General features: G+C 42.4%; 1 protein-coding gene across 2 annotated transcripts in view; it reads right to left on the reverse strand.

Annotated features, from left to right (window-relative positions):
- Nucleotides 1-27,097, reverse strand: part of FBXW4 (F-box and WD repeat domain containing 4) — a 134,658-nt gene that overhangs the window by 43,502 nt on the left and 64,059 nt on the right. For both annotated transcript variants that reach the window (XM_053311207.1, XM_053311208.1), the window contains exon 6: nucleotides 4,376-4,441. In XM_053311207.1, coding sequence (XP_053167182.1) covers nucleotides 4,376-4,441 — 66 coding nt within the window. The remainder of the gene's footprint in view (nucleotides 1-4,375; nucleotides 4,442-27,097) is intronic.

The following is a 27,097-nucleotide window of genomic DNA, read 5'->3' on the forward strand; positions in this document are numbered from 1 at the left end:
ATATTTGGCACAATTGGAAATATCAAGCCATAGAAGGGTGTTCACCCTTGCCTGGTGTCATGCCCTTCCCTCCGGCATTCTGGAAGGCAAATACAAGAAGATCTCATTCATGTAAAGGTTCTGTCCTTGTGACTCTGGGGAGGTGGAAACCATAGACCATGTGCTCCTTTCGTGTCCCTTTTATAAAGACAGTCGGGACAGGCTCCTATCTCCCCTGCTTCTTAAATACCCTGGCTGCTCCAGTCAAGTCTACACCAGGATGCTGCTCTCAGATGACAATCGGTACTTCACATACAAAGTTGCCAGGTTCTGTGGGCAGCGTGTCTGACTATTGAGCATTTTATTTGCTTGATTGTATAATTATTTTAATTTGCCTTTTACATCACTGCTTTTATATTGCTTTTATGTAGCTTGTATATATTATTTTAACCATTTTATACTTTTAGTTGCCATACTTTTAAGGATAGTTATTCATTTACTCTTTTAATCTTCTTACAGGTTTTTGGGCTTAGCCAGTAGCATTTTATTTTATTAATTCCATACAGTTTCTAGAGTTGTTTTTTACTATTATAATCATCCTTAGCTTCTAGAGTTATATTTTATTTAGCATGAGTTTTATTATATTGTATCTGTACTTTATCTTTGACCGTAATAAAGATGGTCTTTGACCGTAATAAAGATGACTGATTGATTGATTGATTGATTGATTGATTGATTGATTGACTGAATGCCCAAGATCGCAAGTCATGGGGTCAAAGTTGTTACAAGGACATGTGCTTCTCTACCTGGAACTGCTGAAGCAGAAGTAAAGGACTTGTCAACAAGAGAAGGAAAGGGGAAGAGGAAGCAGCGGTATGTGCAAATGTGATTTGAGGAAGAATGAGTAAGACACACACAAAGCATGAACATTATAGGAGTAGCAGAGGAAGCAACAGTAGAGTATATGAAGGATAGGAATTGGGGTGAAAACCAGGTCCTGTTGGTGAGTAAGGAAGAACAGAAGACTAGCAATAAGGTAGTACACCAACCAGGAACAAGGGGACTATTAAGAGATTGTGCATTAACCTAAGCTAGGCAACATACACACAATATACTTTGGTTCAAAAGGTTCCAAGATAAGGAAAATTGCCAGAAAGCATACTTGCTTGTTTCTGGGAATGCACAAATTTTTCAGAATACAAAATCAGTTATTCGACTGTCCTCTACATTATCTCTTGTGCAAGAATGAGGAGGATCGGGAAGAATTTTTACCACAGTCTTCTTACTACAAGAGATCACATTCTTGCAACAATGGGGTATATACTTGCAGCTATTCAACAATGACTTTTGGACACTGTGAGGGCAACACTGGTAGGTTCAAGACACCCCAGAACACCAAAGAATAATCCATGGCTGGGGAAAATTCATTCAACAACAATGGAAAAATAAAGCTACCAGCAGGGAATGGTGTGGAGACACCAACACACACCCCTGTCCCATTCCATCAATAACTGCTCAAGATCCACCTTCAACCACCCCCATCAACTACAGACCTGTTAACATGTATCTATGAGACACCCAAATTGTGCATACTTCCGCTCCTCCCCACATGAGGCCTGAGAAGGGCAGCCTGGTAGCACACTGCATTCCACTACAACCAGTGAAAAGGAAGGAATCCGTGACACTCAGCAGCCACGGTAGGTAGCATCCCATTGGCTGTATGGCTCCTGGCTTTAGCTCTGCCTGTCAGTCAGGCTTTTGCCTTATTGAAAGCTCAAACTCCATCCTGTCTGTTCATTACCTTAATCCTATTTTCTACATAGCTTTATTATCTGTGGAGGCTTCCTTGGGAAAGACAGAAAAGGTGACAAGAACCACTCCACACTTGCTCCTAAGAATTGCTTCTATTTGAGGTAACCCTGGACAAGTTCACAGACAATGTGACAATCACAGTTGGGGGGGGGGGCGTTATCATTGTTCCTTCAGCCTAATGCAAGGACCACATTACAAGCAATCCTTCAAACACAGGGAATGCTAATTAACAAACCACGTTGGCATTTTATTACATAGCATTACAGCAAATTCTTCATGGGCACCACTCTATAGAAAGTTTGGTGTGACTAAACAACTCTGCTATTAAATGTTACATTCAACATTTCAATCCTCACAGACAGGAAGGAATATTAAAGTTAAGCCTCACAACCTTGTGATGTAGGCCCATTTTTACAGATGGGGAACCAAACAGGAAGCTAGCATCCTTCCAATGCTACATACAGACTGAGTTTTCATGACTTAACAGAGGTTCTGTCACCACCTCCCAGTTTTTACAATACTATCCACTGAGTCATAGATTTGAGACAATGAAACCATGCTACTCAAAAACATGAGCTTCAAGAATATGACATAGGGCATGGTCTGAGGGCACTTGAACAGTCACCTTGCTAAAGCTAAGCAAGTCCTGGTCTACGTCTAAACAGTGCCTGGATGGGAACCCCACCTTTCCAGTCTTTAGTTCCACAATGGAAGAAAGATGGGGTAGAAATTATCACACACACTGGTCAAATCTCATGACAGATTTGCAAGCAAAGTTGATACATCTAGATTCCCTCGTACAGACTAAGAAAGGGAAATCTGGACTATTGGCTAAAGAAATTATACTGAAACGCTTAGGAATTTGCCTCGAAGTGGAGGAGAAAAGCAAAGGAAGGCAACCCACTAGTTATACAAGACAGCAAAAGAGATAGGAGGTATGTTCCAGCAGCTATAGAAATGTGACCGAAGGGATATTACAAATGCTCAAAACCGATTTGCAGCTGTCCTGTTACTCAGAAAAATCAAAGCAAGAACTATTAATAGTCTGAGATGTTGAATGCTTACATACTGAACGACTCCTGAGTTCAAAAAGAACTTGAAATCTCATTGGCTGACATACTGCACAGTGAGCTGCCAATCCAAGGATGCTCGCTGCTTCAAGCCAGCCAGGAGCCCGCCTATGCAGCTTTAAAAGGAAGAGGCTGCTCTGTGCCTCTGTAACTGTGCGTCACTGCTGCTGCACTACTGCCGCCACTGGGAAGGATAGCAGTAGTGGCACAGCAACGATGATGCACAGCTTCAGAGGCACAGAACAACCTCCACCTTCAGAAGCTGAATGGATGGGCTCTTGGCTGACTCTGAAGCAGTGAATGCACATACCTCTTGGATGGGCAGCTCACAGCATGTCAGCCAGTAAAAATATCCACATACATTTGAATGTAGATACAAGGAAAGATTATCATACAAACTCTTGTGAATTTTCTGTCAAGGAAATCGAACTCATACACTGGGTTCTGAAAATGGACAGACTTTTAAGACTGAAAAGCAGTCCTCGCTTTTCACTTCTGATGGCATCACTGGACAGCAGTTCTATCAATCAAGTGTAGCCCTCTCAATTGTCATTTGGAAGCAGCTAGTCACAAGTAAGTTGAGAAAGGTGTCTTCCTCAGCTGTTTTGATGCTCACATAATTCTGCACAAGTCAGGGTGCAACAAGGTGACAACAATTATCTATGGCCCAATTAACAGTAAAGAGATCAAACATATAAAGCTGCCTGCTACTGAGTCCATCTAGCTTAGTATTGTCTACAATATACTGGCTGGCAGCAGTTCTTCAGAGTTTCGGTCAGGGGTCTTTCCCAGGCCTATCTGGAGATGTCAGGGATTGAATCTGGGAGTTTATGCATGCAAATGTGCTCCACTGCTGAGCTATGGCTCCTATTCTAAAAATAAAATAAAAAATTCAGTGCTACTACCAGCTCCACTCCCATTGGTGTAACCAGGCTTGAACAAGCAACCTGCCATTCTCCAGGCAGAGCTAGATGCAATATTCAGTGCAGGGCTCTGGGATTCTCACTGATAGCAAAGGAGAAATCACCATCAAAAATGGCAGATGGTCTGCTGTCTAATGAGAAGGGAAATTCAAAAAGGTAAGGTTAGTTGTCCTTCCTTACTACTACAGTGGAAGAGCAAATGGGTTTTATACTGCAGGGAGGCAGATTTGAATCAAAATTTAAGAAAACCATCCTAAATCCTGCCTTATAGATGTGTATGCAATTTAGAACACACAAACCAAGGAAGAATAATTGACCAATGGAAGGAACTGTACAAGCTAGTTAACGGAATTTTATTCATTGGTGTGTGTGTTTCAGCTCGTATAAACTTCTTTGAAGTAAGAGTTAGGTCTGGAGTTCAATACCCAGAACTGGACTATTCATGAACTGGATGATTTCATGTCCAGTCTGCATATATGTTATTGATAATCATTAATTTCCAACAACAGTCAAGTCACAGGGCTTCCACAGGTATTCCCCAGCAGATTTTCATCTTCCTCCTGTTCCCATCACAGGAGAGGAGACTCTTACCTTCCCAAGTCCCAGATTCTCAAAGGTGAAGTGTGTGCGCAGCACGCTGTTCCCGTTACAAATGAACTGTCAACCAAAAGAAAAAAGAAAAACAAACATTAGACTTCTTCCTACTACTACTACTACTACTACTACTACATACTTGTATGAGCACAAGGTGATGAATTACACAGCAGGCAGGTGCCAAGATTTGTGAGACGCTTAAGGCAGGAAGAGCATAAAGCTTCCACACCCTGACAGTACAACAGTCAAGGCAAAGCATACAAACTTGCATAAGGTGTACGCACACATTTGCATAAACAGGGCTGAGGCTGAGGTCAAGGCACTGGTAAAGGCACTTCCTCTGAGTAGGAAGCATTGAAAACCACCTCTAGTGTGAGTGACACTAAACTCATACAAAGGTATAGTCAGCAATATAAGCAGAAAAACTGTATGCCTGACATAATGACAGTGCCAACATGACTTGTGACTCACAGCATCCCAAGCCTTTTCTTTTAGATGGGTAAAAGCATGTGTCTGCAAAACCCATTTCAAGACTAACTATCCTGCACCCCCATTCAATGCTTGAACCTTCTTCCAGATTTGCAGCATTGCAAATCAGCACAACTTACATGGTCACATGCCTAAGAACTGTTTCACACACTGCTTTCTCCTGCCTGCCTGCCCCCACATCCCAATCTCTGTGGGGTGTAAAAAATAATAATATGTGCACTGTCTGAATGATAGCCTAACTGTCTTTTTCACTGGTGGCACAGGAATCAGAAGGCTGCTTCTTATTTTAGCTTCAGTAAAACACAGACTCTGGTTTGGTTCAGATGAACATCTAAATAATAATATTATTGTGAATAAACTGTGGCAAGCCTGAGGCTTGTATGTTCTATTTTCCCTCTCCTCCTGATTGTACACAAGGGGAGGAAATTGGAAGTTCTACTTTCAGTTACGAAACTGTTCAAAAAACCAAAGTGGAAGCTTTAAAATCTTCTCCCCTCATGTGCAAAGAGTATATAAACTTGAGATTCACTACAGCTTGTTCATGATAATTTAAACCACTGTTTAGATTATTGTCTAGAATGCAGCCCCTGTCACAGATTATACCCTTAGCCACAGAAAAAAGTAGAGTGAAGAGGCTTCTCTTTGGTAGTCATATGACATTTTATTGTGAATTTAGAAGAGATGACTTATAGATTAACTCCAGGATCTTGTTTCTTCCATTTGCCAGGTAGGATGACAATTCAGAAACCTATTTTAGGTGAGCTTATAATATTAGTTTAAAAGCCGGAACAGAAGAGATTGCTTTGTATGCATAGGCCAGCCACATGTTCTCTTGATCAAACGGACTGGCAGTCCAGGTTGCCAAAAATCCATCCAACACCTTGCAAGCTATCAAGAATGAAATGTCACTGACAAACTCTAAAGTATAGAGCGGCACATCAATTGACCCTGAAGTCAGCAAGCAGCCCTGTGGTCAATGGTGCCCAGAACTACAAAGCTAGGTGCCGGGTTTTGTCTCCCTCCCCCCTCCCTTTAACATAAGCCATTAATAAATGGTAACGCCAATTACCGTGGTTAGAAACATAATAGCAGCTTGGAAATCACTGAAGTGGGCAATTGGGTTTTTAAGATTTCCCTCCCTTTCCTCTCTCTTTTGCTCAACAGAGACACACAGATCTTTCAGAAGAAGGTATGCAGCATCTCTCCAGAGGCTGCACAGGTCTAAATTAGCATCAAGGTATGTCAATAGGAAAGAAGAGGTGGGTGGAGACCACCAGCACTAATCCCTGCCACTCTGCCGGTACAGCCTCCAAGCCAGTCTGTAGTAGGGATTAGACATTTCTCAGCAGCTTGCTTCCAAATTGCTCTTCAACTTAGCACTATTTCCCTGCAGCTACACAGATTCTGACCCACTGTGTTCCAATTCACCCTGGTGTCTTACTCCAGAGAAAGGCCTATAGTCCTCTAATTCAAACACGTCTAAACATTAAGGGCAAGGAGAGTGAACTCCTTTTATGCACTTCCAATTCTAATACTTTGACTTTGTTGTTATTGTTCCAGAGCAAAAAAGTGATATTTATCGTTTCAGCTTTCTGAAACATTATACCCGAGAAGGAAAAGCCCTGTGCTACCCAACAGTGAGTACCTCTTTGTAATTAAGAAGCAGGAAATATCCTTTGGGGAGGAATAGTAGCAAATTGCCCACAAACGGCCAAGAAACAAAAAAGACTGACAACTTACATCCACAGTACTAGCACAAAGCATTGCACAGGACAGAATGTGATGTCCATATGTCTATTATATTGTTTGTGATATTGCTGCATTACACCAGGGGTGCAGCGGAGGGGGAATGCACAGAGACGGAGTGCCAGTAAGTTTCTCTGGCTGTTGGAGTGGGCATGGCCATGGGGGCTGTCATGGAGAGCGCCTGCACTTCTGAATTTGCAACTACATCACTGCATTACACCCTTCTCCAGAAAGGAACACAGATACAGAAATGCCAGTATTTAGAAGGATGATGGAACACAGATAGAGTGCCAGCCTATCCACCAGGTGGTCACCTAGGGTGTCAAGCAAGAAGGGGTGTTGACAGCCTAGGTCTAGGGTGCCTGCCCCTGTGCTCCCCACTGCTGTTCCCATACACCCACCACCACCTCCTTTTCTGCCTACCAGCTGCTTCTACTACCAGCGAGACCTCTAACTGCTGTGGCATATTGCGATGATGTTAATACAATGTGATGTGGCAGTCAGAGGCTTCACTGGTTGCTGCAAAAGCAGCCAGCAGGTGGAAGAGGCAGCCCAGCTCCAGGGTGGGTAGGAGGCACAGCGGCAGCGCGACTCCACTTAGAACACCAGAAATCCTTTGGCTGGCTCTGCGCAGATAGTTATCCTTATGCAAACAGTGGCAGTGTCAAAATGATCAACTCACTCAATATTCTATCCATGAACCGCAAGCAATCTTCTACAGTACAAACATAACTGTCAGCTGTAAGTATTTTGTATGTTATGCTCTGTGTTCAAACATTTGCCCCTGCCATAAACTCAGCAGATGATCTTAGGTAAGCCACTCCCTCTGTCTTATCCCCCTCCCTCACCTGCATTGTGGGGATAATATTACCAACCTATCCTAGGGGATTGTTGTATGGATTACAACAAAATGAGTATATGATTCACTTTGAACATACTGAAACACGACATAAATGTCTACTGTTCCCTATTATTAGAAGGCAACAACACAGGTTTGCAGTGAAGAGTTTCCTGGCACCTCTTGCAGCGATATATAATATTGGGATATCACTTGGAGGCGTTACAGACAAGTCTGTTATCCTAAATCTCCTTCAGAAGAGAGTGTGTGCGTTCACACACACCAGCCAAACTTACCCTGAAGTCCCTTCGAGACCTTTGGACCCAATCCACGCACAAATTGGGCTTTGTCTTGCGAATTCTAGCTTATCTCGATGTATTTCCAGGTTTTTAAAATGCTGGTTTTAAACTACTTTTTACCAGAGAAAATAGGGAAAGGCACTGACCTAGAATCATTAGCATTATAAGAGGAATACTCTCTTTAGAAATGCAGGTATAACTCTTTAGAAAACTCTCACCATTGGCTAGAAGGAAAACACTTGGCTAGAAGGAAAACACGGAGACATGCCTTGTGAACTTGCATCAAAACAAAACCCAAGAGCAGAGGGGAGGGGCTGCTTCCCTCAATGCCATGAGTATATTTTGAAGTGGCTTCACTTAACATTTACTCCGCAGCATGAAGCCATGTGCGAATAACTCCCTGGGCATTTTTCACTCAGCAGGCTTTACAGTGAGATAACTGCGAGTTCAAAGTAGCCCTCCAAAACTGACGCAAAAAGTGGATTTTTTTTTACCCTGGATATAAAGTGGAGTACACTCTAATGCTCAATGAAAAATCCGAATCATGTGTGAGCTGCTCCCCAATATTTCGCAGGGATTTCTGGGTAAATCTAGCTGATATGTGAATGTACACCCTCCATTCCGGAAGAGATGTGAGCTAAAAGCCCTGTATGAAATATGCCCTGTGGATGAGCTTGTCTTGTGGTAAAAAGGTAAAGTGTGCCCTTGAATCGGTGTCGACTCCTGGCAACCACAGAGCCCTGTGGTTTTCCTTTGGTAGAATACAGGAGGAGTTTAACATTGCCATCTCCCATGCAGTATGAGATAATGACTTTCAACATCTTCTTATATCGCTGCTGCCCGATATAGATGCTTCCCATAGTCTGGGAAACATACCAGCGGGATTTGAACCGGCAACCTCTTGCTCGCTAGGCCAGTCATTTTCTGCTGTGCCATTAGGTGGCTGGTAGCAAACATAAAATGTCCCCTTTGCTAATCAGGGTCTGCCCTGGTTGCATTTGAATGGGAGACTATATGTGTGAGCACAAGACATCCCCATTAGGGGATGGGGCTGCTCTGGGAAAGAGCAGAAAGTTCCAAGTTTCCTCCCTGACATCTCCAAGATATGGCTGAGAGACTCCTGCCTACATCCTTGGAGAAGCCACTGCCAGTCTGTGTAGACAATATTGATGGACCAATGGTATGACTTGGTATAAGGCAGCTTCCTATGTTCCTATGATAGCTTGCTTCAGTAGATTGCTTGACTTTTCTGAAAGGATGCACATTAAGCTGAAGTCATTCCGAATAGGAAGATCTATATGCTCTGCTCTCTCATTTGCAAAATGATTCATTCCCTTGTCCTTTCCTCTTCCAGCTACAAATGCTATTTCAAGAGATGCTTTCCCAGTGAAAGCACCTCATTTACCCAAGTATTAGTGAAAGAGTACTCATTGTATTGAGATGCCACAGGCAGATGCCAGGTCAGCTTCCCTTAGTAAATCTGACCTGTAATTATCAAAGATCTCGTGGCATGTTTGGCAAGCACTGAGATGCCCTGGCTAAGTGCCAAATGGGACAACTCCATTTTGCCTTTCTAAAAATCCTTTATAGCAACAGATCACAAGTCCTCTTTCTTGGTAACTGTTCTAAATAGCTGGGACTATTAAACAGCATGACAATAACTTAGTAGAGAGGGAATGGGGAGAAGGGATGCTAACTGGCCAGTTTATAAAGCAATTTAGAATAAACTGAGAACACAAACTAAGGCAAACTAGGACTGATCCTGAGAACACAAACATGTTCTGCACACCTGTTAACTGCCTTTACATGCAGTATATGATAGGTGGCAAAGAAGTCACAGAACCTTTAATCTCAGCTTTCTTTTTAAAACAGCTCTAGCCCTAATGGTTGAGAAAACTTGAAGACGTATGGGTAGCAGACACTGAAGAATAGCTAGAAAGGATACAAATCTGAGCACAGAATTTGGGTTGCCTTGACATAGTATGGGGGTTTTCTGGGGAGAAGGGGGAGAGGCAGAACAGGCATAGCCCTAGACATGTAGTGCACTACAGTTATACAGGATATGCCCATGAGGAACATCTGCTTATATTATGGTGAATAGTTGCCCATCAATCACCATAAAGTGAGAAAAGGATTAAGGATGCTACTTCAACATCTCCTAAGCATGGATGGAATCAAACCCCAGGTACGTGGCCACACCCACCTTGTGGCAGACTACTCACATGAAGTGGCTGCCTCAATCAGACTGTTTTACATGCTATGTGTTTTATAGCTGCTTCCCTCACAAACTAGTCTCATGTAGATTTAACCAAGAGTTTATTAAGAAACAACTCCATTTTCTTCTTCTCCTTTCCTCCCTTTTCCTTTCTGACTCCACCTCGCACACTCTCTACAGGATCCCCACTGGAACAAACAACAAAACATAAGAGATTACTGGATAGAATACAACACGCTAGCAAACCCACAATGGCATGAAAACAATCCCGTGTGGTGTGCAACACCCTCTTCAAGCAAAGGGCATTCCCACAAGCTGGAAGCTACCACCCAAACAAATTTTAAGCAGTTACCATGTAATCAGAGCTAGGCTTTGTTGGCCTTAATATTGACGAAACTGGATTTAAACCAAGCCTGCTCAACTTAGGCCCCCCAGCTGTTTTTGGACTGCAGCTCCCATAATCCCCAGCCACAGTGGCCAATAGCCAGGGATTATGGGAGTTGTAGGCCAACATCTGTAGGAGGGCCAGAGTTGAGCAGCCCTGATAAACCAATGCATCCAGAACATAGCAAGTGTACTGTAATGTGCACAGCAGGTATCATACCTCAGTTTTCAAAAATCTAAACCACCTCCAGGTTTCCCACCTTTCAAGACCAGGCCTTACTATGCTTTCTAAGTCAGCACACACACCCCAAGATATATCCAATGAACCATTACTCAGTTCCTTCTATTGTACCCCAGTGGAATTTTACCTCACCAGAGGTAATACAATAGAGTGAGCCTCACTCACTCTATTGCATAAATTAAGAGTCTCACTCAAGTTCTACACTGCTCTTCCATGCTGAATTCCAGAAACTAGCGGACACATGCAAGTTTCACTCTCCGTCCTTCCTTCCTCCCTCCCATTCCCACATCCTTTAAACTGGATGTTATTCCATTTTGGAAAATCATTCCATACGAAGAAGCATCGAACCAAAAAACAAAGAAGCTATTACTTAGCAGAGCTCTGCAGCTGGGAAAGGGTATGGGGCGGGGTATGACAGAGGGGGCTGAAGTCGATCTTGTTGGGACAAAGAGTCTGGGCATGGGGGAGGAAAGAACCCAGTGTCATAAAGAAAAAAGGGGAGGAACCAAGCAGAGAAAGTGGAGACCAAATAGAAGAAGGACACTCTGCCTGAGTCTCTTGCAACCACCAAGCTATGCTAGCCACACAGACCCAAACTTGTGCAGCTTTTGAGTCCGCACCGACACGCTCTGGCAAGGGCAGCCACCAAAGCTGTCAAATCCTTCACCAGCGTGCCCATCAATTGCATTCAGCTCTTCCCGACCCGCATTGGCATTTTAATTACTGTTGGGTAAACTAATTTGTCCAAATGAAGGCAACTCAGCCTAATAGAATATGCAGGCTCCCTGACCTCTGACAGGCAATGACACAGGATACAAAAGGAGGCAGAGGAAAGCTTTTCTTTTTTATTTTATCAGAGCCTTATTACTCTCTATTACTCCAATTAGTCAAGCTCCAGCACTCTGAATTGGGGGGAAAATTGCAATTAAATCAATTTTTGATGGTCTGGAAGTGGGTTACCGAACCGCCTGGCCTGTGAAACACTGATATTATAGCAGCAAAGGTCAAAGTCTTTGTCGGCACCTGTGGGCCCCCCGCCTCTTCTGCCTCTTCCTCCTCACTGCTCCTGTGCCCCTGCTGGAGCGAATCATTAGAACATGTCACGTCTTATCGTGGCTGCCACCAGCCCTGCTAACCTAATCAGTTGACATCATTATAGAAGGTAACTCCTGCAGTCTGAATTTAGTGCTAAGGTCACATAAACTTACTGCATCCCCCCTGCTGGAGAGTGATGGGAGGAGGGCCCCCCAACAAAAACAACATTGTAAAGAGTAGGAGAAAGGCAGACTGCTCTGCACAGCAGATAGTCCCCCGCACAGCCTACATCATGGAACATTTCCAACTGTGCACTCACAGCTACAGAAGACTGGATAGGGAGAGAATGTTCTTCTCTTCCGGGAAGCATCACCCAACAGATAGGACAAACAAAACTATCATCAGGTTAATTTTAATTTACCAGTTCCAGCTCTCTCTCTATTCATGCAAAAGCATGAATGGGGGGGGTGTGCGGGCACACGGCGGGCAGGAATACAGGCAGTAAGAAGCCCAGTCAGATGTGCTCTGAAGGATAAGAATCTCCATAACAACCCCCTCCCTGCAAATCACATTGGTGGTTGTAACAGGCAATAACCACTTGGAATCCTGCCAGGATTACACATGCATCAAAAATGTGATACAAGTAGAAAGGATCGTACTGTTTCAGGTTGCAGGTGAAGGATGCCATTTCTGGATGCTCCCCATGCAAAGATCTCTGCAAGTAAACAACAAAAACCACAAACCTAATACAATGGGGAGTCGGGGAGGGATCTAGCCCAGCCTATTCCATGCTGTGTGGTTTTTCTACTGGCAGGGAGAGTGTGTTTCATTTCTTTACACAGAAGCACATTAAACAACGTGATGCCAGCCTGAGGCCTAAAGTGGTACAGTCTATTCTACCACAAGACTACCACCTAATTAAGGTGCATGTGTAGACCTGATCTAAATAGGACCCCATTGGGATTCAGAGTGAGGTAGAACCAGTCATTAGGGAGGAATCACAGTATTCCCAAAGCCACATTTCTCTCATATGCCAGGGGAGCACTACAGGGTATCAGAAGGTGGAAGGGGGTGCCAAACACTGCCTACACACACTGATTCTTCCCAACACACTTCTACTCACCCCACCACTCACCAGCATTTGAGTTTTTCCCCCTATAGCCAACTGCTAAAAACTTGATATTACCACATGAGAAGCCAGCCCGCACATGTGTGTTTGCACCCCAGTAGTTTGTAACCCCAGTAAATGTAATGCTGACATGCAAGACCCTGAACATGTACAGGCCAGTGCATGGGGAAGGCACCTTTTAAATGTGGCACTGGCCACATGGTGCACCTACATGGACAAGTGTTTCGTGTGCATCGGCACTGGATTTAAATTGGACTTCCTAGTATGTATCACTGCAAAGGCATTTAAGGCTTACCAAGACAAGAGCATGAGGCACCTCCCAGGAAAATCAATCATTTTTTCATCAATTTTCTTAGTTTTCCTTGAGGCAAATACAGGATGCTCATACAGCAAATACTGGCTCTTCCCAATCAAAGGAAATAGTAATGTGCAGAATTAATTTGATTATTCTACATGCTGGGAATAATCACCAGCATGTGATCCTGTCACCAGGAGGCAGTTGAGAATATTGAAACAAGCATCCCAATCCCCAAATTAAATCCATCTGATTGAATTCTCATTTTTCTTTGCAAATGGCAAATACTAGAGAATCAGCTCTTTCTTCTCTAGACCAGGGATTCTCAGCGTTGGGTCTCCAGATGTTATTGGACTTCCAACTCCCATAATCCCCAACCAAAGGACACTGGAGCTGGGGATTATGGGAGTTGAAGTCCAGTAACATCTGGGGACCCAACATTGAGAATCCCTGGTTTAGACTACCCCCTGTTAAATCCTTGTGAAACAAAACACATACGCACTTTTTGTTTTATAAACCAGCAAGAAGCTGACCCTTTTGAACTTCATAGGGGAAAAGCAAGAGGCACCATTGCTGAGAAGACCTCCTACTCTTGGTAGATACCAACTTCACACCAACACTTCACACCCCCTGCTAACTTGGCAAAGAGGCACCTTTTAACATGGTGATTCTCTTTATTTAGCGGGGGGAAGTAACTGGTCCTATCCACCCCCAGCATCGTACCTCTAGTGACTGTTGCTAGTGTCTATCTTATGTTTATTTTAGATTATGAGCCCTTTGGGGACAGGGATCCCATCTTATTTATTTATTATTTCTCTGTGTAAACCGCCCTGAGCCATTTTTGGAAGGGTGGTATAGAAATCGAACAAACAACAACAGTGGTAGTTAATTAAAGCAGGGCCCCATCTGGAGATCTTACTATATAAGGAGGTTCATTATGGTGAATGGGCTCTCCAAAATAGCCTAGATCTAGACCCTTGAGGTTTTAAAGATCAATAACAGCACCTCTTAACATCAGTGGAACATGGTCTAAGGAGCCAGAACCAACTAAAAGCTGTGCTGTTGCATTCTGAACCAACTGAAGTTTCAGAACTGTAGAGCAAGCATAGACTATATTACAGTAATACAATCTGGAGGTTACCAAGACATATGTAGAAGTGGCACACAATATTGTGAGGCTAAAAGACACTCAGTCCTTTGGAGGAAAGACAACATAAAAACAGAGTTCATAAATTAACGCTACCCCAGCTTCGCTGCCATATTCCTTTAGCTCTGCCAAGAGCCTCCAGTTTCAATTCAGCTGCACTGTTGCTACAGATCTTTCCTCTACTGACCTGTAAAAACATCCCTCAGTTTCATTTGATTTGAAAATTCCTCAGTTTTCAAACATCCCTCCTGTATTCTTGCCAAAGAAAACCACATGAGTCTGTGGTCACCAGGAGCAGACACTGACTCGACAGCGCAACTTTACCTTTAACAACTTATTGCTCTGGTACTTTCCTAGATTATTCCCCAGCTTTGCTGGTGTCTCCCAAATCCCAAACTATAGCTGCTACTGTCTTTTAAACTCCAAGTGAGCTCTTTAAATTTACCTGCTAAGTATGTTTGTGCTAATTTACTACCAAAGACAGGATGCAAATGACAAAATCTACCAAATTACCAGATTATGGACAATGTGCTTATTAGTCACTGCTTTAAAAATGTGCTCACATACACAGCTCTATGTACCACCTTTCATAGATTTCAGCCAGTTTGAGAGGGAACTACTCTCCAGCATGCATCATAAATTGTACACAGAGGAGCTACACAAGAACTTGCTTAGTCTCTCTAGGTATCCTGATGGAGACATTCAACATAAAAAGGGAACAAATCTTGGGCAAGAAGATGGAGTTTGTTTCCAGGATTTACAGTGTTTCCCCCCCTCAGAAGGAAATGGTAGGGAGCACTAACAACAGAAGCAAAGAAGGATACCAATGATTCATATGTATACTGCCTCCCACCCAGATTGGAAAACTTCACTCCTGGGAAGTTGTTTGCATTTGTTAAGGGGAGCATTTATGAAGATGTGGGGAAAGTCATAATTCTGAAGACAGGGTTAGAACAGAAATGTCTCACATCCAATGCTCAGTTGAAGGCCAGGCCCCAATTGCTTCATTGTTTCAAGCCTGTATTGCGCATCATATTTACCCTCTTCCGTCTCTGGCACACACTGCTTCTGTGTATGGGAATTTGTCCCTCTACAATCTTTTAAAGCAAGGCTGAAAAAAGAAAAAAGAAAAATCCAGGAGCCCAATTGTCCTAATGCCTAAAAATTGGACCTGTCTCCTAGAAAATTGAAACTTTTCCCCCAGCTCCATGCAGGGCTGCAAAAAAGAAAAAGGTGTGTGTGTACTTACTCCAAATATGCTCAAATCTGTAACTTACTTCAAACCTTGGATAAAAATCTCTGCTTATTTGAATGTACAGGCTAGAATATATAGCAATCAGTGGTTTCAGGCATCATGACAGATCTTGGTTTATTTTAACCTAGATCAGAAGTGGACACAAACACGGGCAGGGAAGGGAAATGCACGCTCCTGAGGCTCAGAGACAACACATGGAGCCCAGCTTTAACCACTTTATGTCTAAACCAGTGCACAGTAAGCCAAGTTGTGTCCAGTTTTGTATAGGAGAAATCAGTGGCTTCATTCAGGATACTTAAAACAGAAAGCACTTATACATTTCCAGTCTTGCTGATCTCAGCCATGCACAGGATTTCAGCCCTGTGCATGGCTGTTGCTATTGCACCATTTCCTGCTTGTTTGTGCCTGAACAGTTCCAGATAAATGCAGGATACCCGGTGGAATTGCTACAGTCTGCACCCAGGGTTAGCTTGCTGCATTTGGGAGTTCCATGGAAAGGGAAACAAAATTGATGTGCTTTGAATATGTATGACATTCGTTATCTTACAATTAGTTACAATTGGAATCTGTCACTACTACTCTGCAACAATCCTTTTAAAATTAACATCTGTGCTCAGCCAGGTAATTTAGGATGGCAATATGAAGCCCAACGTTTCTGGTTGCCTATATTAGTTTAATTAGGGGTTTTTTTAATTACAAGGGCCAGATAATGAGTTAATTTAATCATAATGTCACATGCTTTGGTGCCAAAGGAACAAGCCCTGTGCATGCACACTCTTTACTGCCATAGCTTGCACCAATTTCCTTCCAAACAAGTGGCAAATTGAAGTTGCCCAGTTGGGATCAAACAGCAAACTATGGCTTGTCACTAAAATGGGATGAAACCAGAACATGCAAGGGAATGGAGGTGGTGAGGGGGAAAAGTAGAGAAGTACAGGGCTCATTCATGTAGCATCAAACCACGGTTTAGTTGGGTGTCTGAACTAACCCAGTGTCCTCCTGTGTGGTTACTTTACTGCTCCTTGAACAGCCACGCTTAGATCCTGATAGGGTTTTCTAAAGGAACTTGTATAAATACTGCCGTCGTTTTAGACTACCACAGTCCTAGAGACATCTCTGTTACAGACCCTTTAGTCATAAACTATTAAGAAACTGTAGATGGTTTGTGAATCCAAGCTACCAGAGGCTAAATAAAAATATTTAAAACAACATTTCTAATGAATGAGTGGATGAGGGAATTATCATGAGAGCAGGCTTTTACTTGGTATCTTGGAAGACTAAACCATTCCGAGACCAAACTGAATGCTATGTAGTGAAATGCCACAAATGGGGCAGAAACCCAGGACAAATTGTCCATACACAGCCTTCTGCATACACACATCAATTAAAAACTGCCTTGGTTATGACCTGGGGGAAAGAGATAAAGGAATCATAGGCTGTGGCTGGGAAGCTATATTTCAATTGCCAAAACACGCGTAAAATACATCGAACGAAACTGCAGAGGACTCTCATATTTAATCTTCAGAATGAAGGAAAGGTTGCTGAAATATATTCCATGCACTGGCCTCTTTTTCCACACATGCCCACACTAATTCATTCTACTCCTGAAATTAAATATCTGTGCAGAAGATACACCTCCACTGTATAGGTTTTGAGGTGTTACTAACTAGTAGGAATGCATATGGCACAGATGATCAATGTGAACAGAGTTTTATTTCAAAGATGAAGTAGTAGTAATTAATATGTACACAGAAGCATTTGCACATAACCTAGAACATAATTATATGTATTCATGTAGTGCCATCCATTTACAAGATGCTTTACAACAGGTTAGAGGACAGGTCCCTGCCCTGAGGGGCTCACAATCTGAAAAAAGATCCACAGGGAGACAGCAGAGGAAGGAGGGGCGGGAGAGGAGCCAGGGTTAAAAAGGGGTGAAATATGCAATTATTCCACAAACATGTACTTAGGCTTAGTTGCAGTAGGATATGGGGACAGGAGAACATCAGAATCAGAAAAACAAAATAAAAAAGCAAGTATGCTAAGGTCTGATCCGTAAAAGGGAAACCAAAGTGAATTCTCCTCAAAAGTGCAAGATCTTTTTTATTTTAGTTAAGTTAAATATTGATAGTTCAGCATATCTTAAATTGCCTGGCTAAACCATGAACTAAATAAAGGGACAACTTGCTATGTTCTCTGCTCAACGACAGACTGCATAGCAAAGGAGGAATCCTGTCTGGTCCCAATGTGTCACCCTCCAGCCCTTAGGTAGGCCTCAATTTATCTGTCACAGAAAACTCTTCACCACTCACACGCATGGCAGTTCCAGCAGCTACCCAGAGACGAGACAGTAGAGGGGAATGTGGGTTATCCTCAGGCTTCAATAGATCTGTGGACAAAGAACACAATTCCTGTTCCACTGCTTAGATGGGTCTCCATGCCCACACACACAAGCACCTTATAAGAGGCTGTGAATAGCATTGTTGAATTTTTCAAAGCTTGCTCAGGTGTAAAGCTCCAGCGATTCCTTTTTGTAACTTATTTGTTCTCTCCCTCACTCCCTGCTCCCCACTAGGTACATTCAAACCACTTAACAAGCAGGGAGGTTGGGGTATATATGTGGGAATCATCCCTCCCTCCTCAATGAAGGCATTTTGATTCCCAATCCCCACCCAATGACATACTAGGGCAAGAAAAAAGTCACAATTTCTAAGCGGCAATTTACTACCCCTTTTCCTGGGTGAAATTATTTTCCCTTAATTGCCTGGTGGGAATCATTTATTTGGGGAGGGGGGATTCTCCCCTCCCCCAGGCTAAATTGGGATATTGAAGTTTAGTGGGGCTTTCACCTGGAGACACTGGTAATTACTCCCTTTATTTTAAGCTCCTACCTGTAGCTTCACACTTGGGGCTGGACTTGCTCTGCGGGGGGGCTTTGTTCCCACTAAATACAGCCCCTGAACAAATAGCCCCAGCAGCAGGAGTGCACAGCGAAGTGGTAATTTCCAGTCCGACATAATTAGCCAAGGTTCTTTCAGCCACCATCCCTGAATGATGGGACTTTGCCAAGGGAGGGTGCACCATGTGGGAATGGCAGGCCCAGACACGAACACAGTATGCAGACAAAAGCTTCTTGGGGGTCCAACCTGTTTAGGAGGGGAGCAAAAAGAAGCAGCACCTGCACCCAAAGAGTTCTTTCTGCAAAGGCACAGGTACCACCAGAAACACACGTCTCCTAACTTTTCTATTAAGCTCCAGACACCTCCCAAAAAGGGCTAGAAGAAAAAAAGTGGGGCTCTGAAGTTGCGTGCTGACTCAGCACCTAGAGCAAGTTACTGTTATGCTGGAGCAAAGGAACAGAGCTTGCAAGAACAGCACTTTTCAGTTGCAAATTAACAATTTTTTTTAAGTGTATAGGCTTTTCTTTAGCACGTAACGTATCCACATGCAAGGATATTTTGACAGCACTTTCAAAAAAGCATTCCCAACCCCAAGCACATTCCAAGTCCTATCCTGCAAAAGAAACAGACCATGCACCCTCTTGAACGTCTAAGCTTTACACCTCCATTCTGTAGTTTGCCACTAATTCTGACATATGTATCCTGTCAGTCCATAGCTAATGTATGCACAGGGTGTGAGAAATTATAATAAATTTGCTGTGTAGTTGCCCACCTAGTATGGTAAGGAATCAGACATCCTGAGGCTTGCTTTTTTTCTTACACACACACACACACACACACACACACACAATTTCCTCCTACTCACGATTGCAGAAAAACCGTGTAAAACATGTGTGCAATGCTTGGAGAAAACTCAGGTTGGATATGACTGCACTTCTGGTAGTTCTAGAATGATATTTAGTCAATTTAGACCCTCCCTTATTATTTTTATCTCTTCTTTTCTCTACCTTTTTATAGCCACCAATCTATGACTCCATTTCTTCTCTTTTCATTATATTCCAGATTCCCCTTCCCTTCTGCCACACTAATCTTTGTGTTAAAAAAAATAAATATTTAAATAAACCTAACTCTTAGAAACAAAACCACTTATAAAAATATATGCATTTTATTTAATTTGTACAATGTACTCTGAGTATAGTTTGCCTTCACTGGTACAAAATACACATAGACCTGTATACAACTGGCACACAGAGACACAAATCTCCCAATTTCAGTTGACAGGAGCACTCTTTACCTCATACAGTGTTCAGCTTCTGACTCTAATGGCTTTGGAGGACTTTTCACTAAATAAGTGTTTAGCAGCTTTTTAGGCATTAAGGGCAAATAGGACATACTAGACCATACAGATCATCCACCTAAGCTAGTAAATGCTCTGTGCCAGAGGACTGGAAGGTAGCCAATGCAAGACTGATTTTGGGATCCAGACGAAATCCAGGGAATTATAGGTCAGTTAGCTGCTTAACGCCTGTCCCAGGCAAACTGGTGGAAAGCATAATTAAAGAAAAAATTGTTTAGCATATAGAAGAATAAGCTTTGCAGGAGAAGAATCAAAATGGCTTCCATAAAGATAAGTCCTGCCTTACTAACTTTTTAGTTAGCGGCTAGTGAACACACATGAATAGAGAAGACGCAGTTGACAATGTCTATATTCAAAAATGTTTTGATGAAGGCAAAATTCTTAGCAGTCATGGGATAAGAGGACAGGTCCTTTTATGGACCAGTAACTGGTTAAAGAACAATAAGCAGGATCCAGCAAGAATCTTTATCAGGATCAGTGCTTTTTAACTGGTTCATAAATGATCTGGCGATAGGGGTAAGTAGTAAGGTGACCAAGTTTGCAGATGATAGTCCCTCGCCAACAGCAAGGATTCTGTTCCTGGAAACCCTCGCAGCTGGCGAATTTGCGGTTGGTGAGGCATAGCAATTCATGGGAAACAGGGGGTTAGGGGAATCTCAGTCAGAAGAGACAGGAAAAAAGAAGGTAAAAATTAGAAAAACCGCCCCCTAACCCGTGGATATGGCCCCCCAGAAATGGCCCCCAAATTACTCCAAAAACCACCCAAATTTGAAAAAAAGTCACCAAACTGCAGATACTCGGGACACGGTTGATGAGGGTGGACACAATTTCCCAGTTGCGGATACTCAAATCTGCGATTGGGAAATCTGCAGTTGGCAAGGGATGACTGTATTAGAGGCAGTAAAAACCAAAACAGATTGTGAAGAGCTCCAAAAGCACCTCACCAAACTGAGTGAATGCGCAACAAAATGGCAAATACAGTACAGTATAAGTAAATGTAGAGTGGGGCACACTGGGACAAAAAACACACCCCAAATTCACACACACTGATAGGGGTGAGCTTGTGGTGACTAAGCAAGAATTATCTTGGTGACATAGTGGATAGCTCAATGAAAATGTTGACCCACTGTAAAGCAGTTGTTTAAAAAAAAGCAAACTCCATGTTACAGAAAATTTGAAAAGTGATTAAAAATAAAACTGCTAATATTACAATACCCTTATACAAATCTATGATGTAATCACATTTGGAATACTGTGTACAGTTCTGGTCACTGAATCTCAAGGAATAGAGCTGTGCATGAAACAGATTTTGCGTTTAGTTTCAAAATCAAAAAGAAACACAAAAATCTTGAAACCTTTTGTTGAAAACAGTGGCCAAGCCTGCTGTTTGGACCAAACACTTGAAACGCACGAGGCAGGTAGATCTGGCCTCCCCTCTGGACATAGTATGTCGGCGCATCTTGGAGGATTGGTCTACCCGCCGACCCCAATTGGTAGACCAGCTTTCCCTGGAAAAATAGCACTTAAAACAGTTCGAGCTTGAAATGGTGTAGTTTTGTTTCGAGCTTGAAACAGGCCCTTTATTTTAAGGGTGTTTTGTTTCGAGCTCAAAACAAATCACCCATAAAATAAAGGGCCTGTTTCAAGCTTGAATCAAACTGCACATCTTTATCAAAGAGAATATTGTATTGCAACCAAAACAATCAAGGGGCTGGAACACCTTCCTTATGAGAAAAAGCTACTGTGGGGCTTTTAAGTTAAGAAAAAAGGTGTCCAAGGACAGAGGACATTACTGAGGCTTATAATATTATACATGGTGTAGAGCAGCGCTGCTCAACTTTAGCCATTCTGCAGATGTTGGCCTACAACTCCCATAATCCCTGGCTATTGGCCACTATGGCTGGGGATTATGAGAGTTGTAGTCCAAAAACAGCTAGGGCCTAAGTTGAGCAGGCCTGGTGTAGAGAAAGTGGACAGAGAGACGTTTTTCCTCCCTTTCTCACAACGCTAGAATCAGGGGTCATCTAAGTAAACTGGCACAAGAGATTTAAGACAGGCCAAAGAAAGCACTTCACACAGAACATATTTAATCTATGGAATTCACTACCACAAGATGTGGTGATGGCCATTAATTCAGATGGCTTTAAAAGGGGATCCAATATAGTCATGTAGAGCAAGACTATCAATAGCTACTAATCATGATTGCTATGTGCTATCTCTAGATTCAAAGGCAGTATGCCTCTAAATACCAGTCACAGCAGGTGGTTTTGCCACCATGTCTTGGTGTGCGCTTCTTGTTTGGCCACTGTGGGAAAGAGATGTTGGGCTAAATAGACCTTTGGTGTGATTCAGATGGGCTCTTCTTATGTTATGATGGCACTGTTATGGAGAGCACACTGAAAGACTATCAGATATGCAAGCAATGCAATAGGTTTCAGTATGTGTACCAGTTGAAAGGTACATACACACAGACACACACAGTCCTTCACATGTTACTATATACTTGTATTTTTGCACACGTTCTCCCAGCTTAGAGAAACAAATGTATGTGACCCCAAATCAAAAATAAATCCTTTCTATGCTCCGAGGAGAGGCTCCAGGATGTAGGACAGAGCTACTCAACTTCACCCCTCCTGCAGATGTTCGCCTACAACTCCCAGAATCCCTGTCCATTGGCCACTGTGGTTGGTGATTATGGATGCAATCCAAAAACAGCTGGGAAAGCCCAAACTGAGCAGCCCTGATGTAAGAGTACTCTTAGAATTCAAAAAGCATGACTGTCCAATTCTGTGTTAACAACTAAGCAGGAGGAGGAACAAAATCAAAGAAGAAAGGGACCCAAAAGCTGCATGCTGGGCTATCTCTTGCACTGTCAGGACCCAACAACCACAAGCGAAAGATATTACTTCAGCCTCCACGGGAAAAGGTATTAAACTGGAAGAAATATATTTGAAGCTCTGACAGCTATAAATATTCAAAAATCCAGAAATATCATCCCCTACCAGCAATATAACCATTTTGTTATTAATTTTATACCTATGGTTTCTTTTCTTCATTTGATACTGTAAATCTCATGTGTTAGGAATGTTCCTTGAAATAAAAGCTGGAATTCTCACCTTATTAAGCAGAAAAGTATTTTCTTAAAGATAAATTACTATTGTATTACTGTATCAAAGGAAAAGAGTTTGAAGAGACAAGGACAGTGAAGTGTAGAGACAGATGCTCTTGCAGAGGATGCAAGAGAATGCTACCTGTGTTCATCTCAGCTATGAAATTACTCCTGATATTCCTCCTGCATTGTACCAATGTAGAATTTGCTATCACAAGTTGTGGTGATGCTTACTAGCTTAGATGACTTTTTAAAACGGATTTGGCAGATTTCTGAAGGATATATCTATCAATGGCTATCTTCCAGGTGGCTAAGAGGAACCTTCATGTTCAGTGACAATGTGACTCTGATTGCTAAACAGCAGATACAAGCAGGGAAAACCACCACCAGCATAAATCCAAAATTTTGGCTGATCTTAATAGAATTCCACTTTCACAAACATTAGTGTGGATGCTACCTAGAAGTTATGCTGCCTGGCACAGGAGTCTATTGGCTTCCACTATATTCTGCCCATATATTTGTAAGCCAGATATTGAAGAGATGCCAAAGACTCCAGTGCTCTCTCATTCAAATGAAACTCTGCTGCTCTCTTGAGCTTCTCACTACTTGGGGAAGCAGGGAATGTACTGAATAGCAGGGCTACGCATTGAAACGGAGCAATAATCATGATTGATGATTGATTGATTAAGTGCTGTCAAATCGGTGTCAAATCTTAGCAAACACAGATTCTCTCCAGGATTATCTGTTTTCAACTTGGCCTTTAAAGTCTCTCAGTGGTGCAGTCACTGCTGTTGTGATCAAGTCCATCCACCTTGCTGCTGGTCGTCCTCTTTCCTTCAACTTTCATATTCATATTTAATGGTGTTTTAAAATATTCTTTTAAAAAATTTAAATTGTTGTAATGTTTTAAATTTTTCATTTTTGTTTTAACTAATGTTTTACTTTGTGTTTATTTTGCTGTTAACCACCCAGAGACATACGTTTTGGGCGGTATAAAGACATGTTAATAAATAAATAAATAAATAACCAACTCGATGCGGCTCTTATCGGCAGCATTTTACATCATAATTGCTAATATCGGTACCGCCTGATTACAATATCTTCTGTATTGTATCAGGGCTGTAGTGAATTACATCAGAGGACCAGATGGCTGTTTTCAGGCTTTTCTCTGTTGCCACCCAAAACTTCTGTCTCTTTGACTGTGTCATATGTAGAACACACTGAGGGTGGGAGGAAGAGCAGTTACGTGATTGACATTGTCTAGTTGTACACTGCTTCAATGCCTCCTCAGACTTGCAGCTATTCAAAGTATGCTGCAAGCGTTTCATCTGCATCTCTTTTTCTTTCCATGCACCCATTGCTTGTGCGGAGGAACATAGAAATATTATATTAATATTACAGGAGGACCTTGGCCTGCCTGTCTAGCTCTTCCATTCCTCTATACAAAGTACCAGCAATGAATCTCTTCTATTTCTTAGTTCAGCACATTCCCTCAGGTCTTAGTTCGGCCATTTTAAGAGGCTTTCCTGCTACTACCAGGAATCTGATGCATCTGTCCCTGGCTCCACAAAAAACCTGGCACGTCTCTGCCTGTAACTTGGGGGACAAAGTCCTCACAGAAATAAAAGCATCCAAGCAAAGCACAAATGTGTAAAGAGGGGAGGCTCCTTCTTGGAAACCCTAGCACCTATCAGCCTTCACTTTGGAGGACAAAGTTCTCTCAGAAGGGGCCACCAGTGCCTCAAGGCATCTAAATAAAGCAAGGATCTAAGCAAGGCAGAAACGTGAAGGGGAGAGGTGAGCACACTTTGCAGAAACCCTGGTACTTCTTCATGAAATGAGGGTGATATTATTATTAAAGAAAGCCACAAGACTCTGTGGTCACCAGGAGTCAACACTGACTCGACAGCACACTTTACCTTACCTTATTAAGCCATAACACAGATCCACTATCAACTCCAAGGAAGGTCTACCATTAAGTTCCAGTCGTTCTCTGCAATACTAATCTGAAAAACCATCTGTCCGTTACTCTCTAATTCTTGCAGTTCTTCCAACACTTTAGAGTGGAATCCCTTTTTCTCCACTGAGCTTCTTCTGCATACTTTCTCAAAATATGTCATCTTTGTTAACTCTCAGTTATGCCTAGAATCATTCCTACAGCTTGAAAAGTTTTGTCACAAGGGGAAGAAACAAGATTCCATACTTTGCAATGCAGTGTCACCCAATAAATGGAAGGAACAAGGAATGTGTTGACAAAACCTATAATAAAGAGAAGGAGGTGCTTGTGACAGGCTTAAAACGTAAACAGAATTCAGTCTTCCAAGAGACTTTGACAAAAGCTACCATTAATCCCTGTATTTGTTCTTATTGCAACTGGTAACTATAGCAAAAATTTTCTGAATAGCTAGATCTTGGTAGCAACATATACAATGAACTATGATTAAATCCTTGCCAATCTAATTACTTTAGATCTTCTTTCTTGGTACAGAACTTCGCAATTCAGCACCAAGAAGCAGCAACAAACTATTGGTTGCTGAACACTGCCCAGAGCCTTTGGATGGATAGGGTGGTACAGAAATGTAATAAATAAATATTGTGGGTATGGTATGAAGACGCATTATATAGCAACCTTACTGAAGCAAAGAATGTTTGCATCTATAGATCCTCAGAAACTGCCTACGAACCTCATGTACATTCCCTTGGGATCCATGAAGGAAGAATGGTAGGATAAGCAATTTCACTCCCTAAGAGATTCTGAGCAACAGTTCTTCATGGGAAATACACTACAGTAATCAAGTAGAGGGAAACACAAAAGATGCCTAGGGACTGCAAAGCTGAAGAGAAAATCACTCTTATCCTCTATCAACCAAAGAAATAAGGGCCATTGGGAGGTTGTGCCCCCACCTCCCAGAAAAAAATAACACAGCAAGGGGAGGACCAGCCTGGCCTCATCCACCAGTCAAAGAAGCAGTAGCTGCAGAGAGCTTGCTTCCCCTTCTCCCTGCCAGAATGAACTCTGCTCCAGCTACTGGTTGACTTGGGATGATTGAATTGAAGGAAAGCATATTTATGCACTTGCCAGGTCACAGGACCGGTGGGATTTCCCCCTCCCCTCTTTTTTGCTTGTTTCATTCCGTGATTGCCCCTGTTCTCGTTTAGGTCACAGGACCAACAGATGCTGGGTTGTTTGTTTCAGTACAATTATCTGTTGTAAGTTGTTTTGTGGAACATTTTTATCAAAAGTCAGGGTGTAACTCTTCATAAATCTATTTTATAAATATGCATGTTCATTCTCTAGTTAACTCTACAGGAATTAGCACAAACTGCACGAACTCAGTGGGCCATAAAGGTATATTCAGAGGACTTGGAAACACTCATGGTCCCTTCTGTTCTAGAGATGTAACTGTTTAGGAAATCTAGTAGAATACTGTCAGAGCCCCAGGGTTGCCCAGTCCTGCAGGTCAATTTACAGACATACACTGAGGATGAAAGTGGAAGGCCAGAGAAAACTGCTTATTTTTCCCACAACTTCTATTGAGCTGGTCTTTAGGAAACAAGTCACAAAGCAAGCAACAGGTGTGACACCAAATAGCTGCCCTTCACTTTGAAATTTCAGAATCAGTCTCAAAATGCAAGAGACCAAAACTTAATAAATAGCCTTGGGGTTATGTTCAAACAAGCTGTTCCTTCCAATTATCCCCCTTTCCTTCTTCACCCCTCTTTCTGGAGTGGGGGAGGATGAACAGGCACTGATTTCTGCCTTCTTTTCTGAAGGATACAAGCTGCTGGTGCTGGTTTTTAAGCCCCCAACCATGTGCTAATAAATCTCCAACCCATCCGTCACTATGTGCAGCTTGTACTCCCTGGAGGAAATGGGCTCTCTCCCACCAATTAGCGGCCTGTCCACCAGCCATGGAATAGTCTTCATTTAACTTTACTCTGATAGGTGGAAGCAGTGGCAAAAACAAGTATTGCTGTTTTATGAAATGAGGAAGGTGGCAGAGAATTACTAATTAGGCAAAGTAAATGTTTATATATTTGGCCCTTTAAAAAAAACAAAACACCTCAACATCATGATTTCCACATAATACCCTATCCTCAAAAGATCATACACATGTACAGTACCATCAAGAAATGTATCAAGTATGTGTGTGATTTATTTTTTTCCTTCCTCCCCCCCCCTTTTTTTTCTTTAACTTTTTCCCTCTTCTCCCAGAAGTATTGAAAGAGAAGTGTGATACAGGTGAGTGGGTATCCCAAGTCCGAAATAGCAAACAATT

The sequence above is a fragment of the Hemicordylus capensis genome, chromosome 3 (assembly GCF_027244095.1).
Source record: "Hemicordylus capensis ecotype Gifberg chromosome 3, rHemCap1.1.pri, whole genome shotgun sequence".
NCBI classification, from domain to species: Eukaryota; Metazoa; Chordata; class Lepidosauria; order Squamata; family Cordylidae; genus Hemicordylus; species Hemicordylus capensis.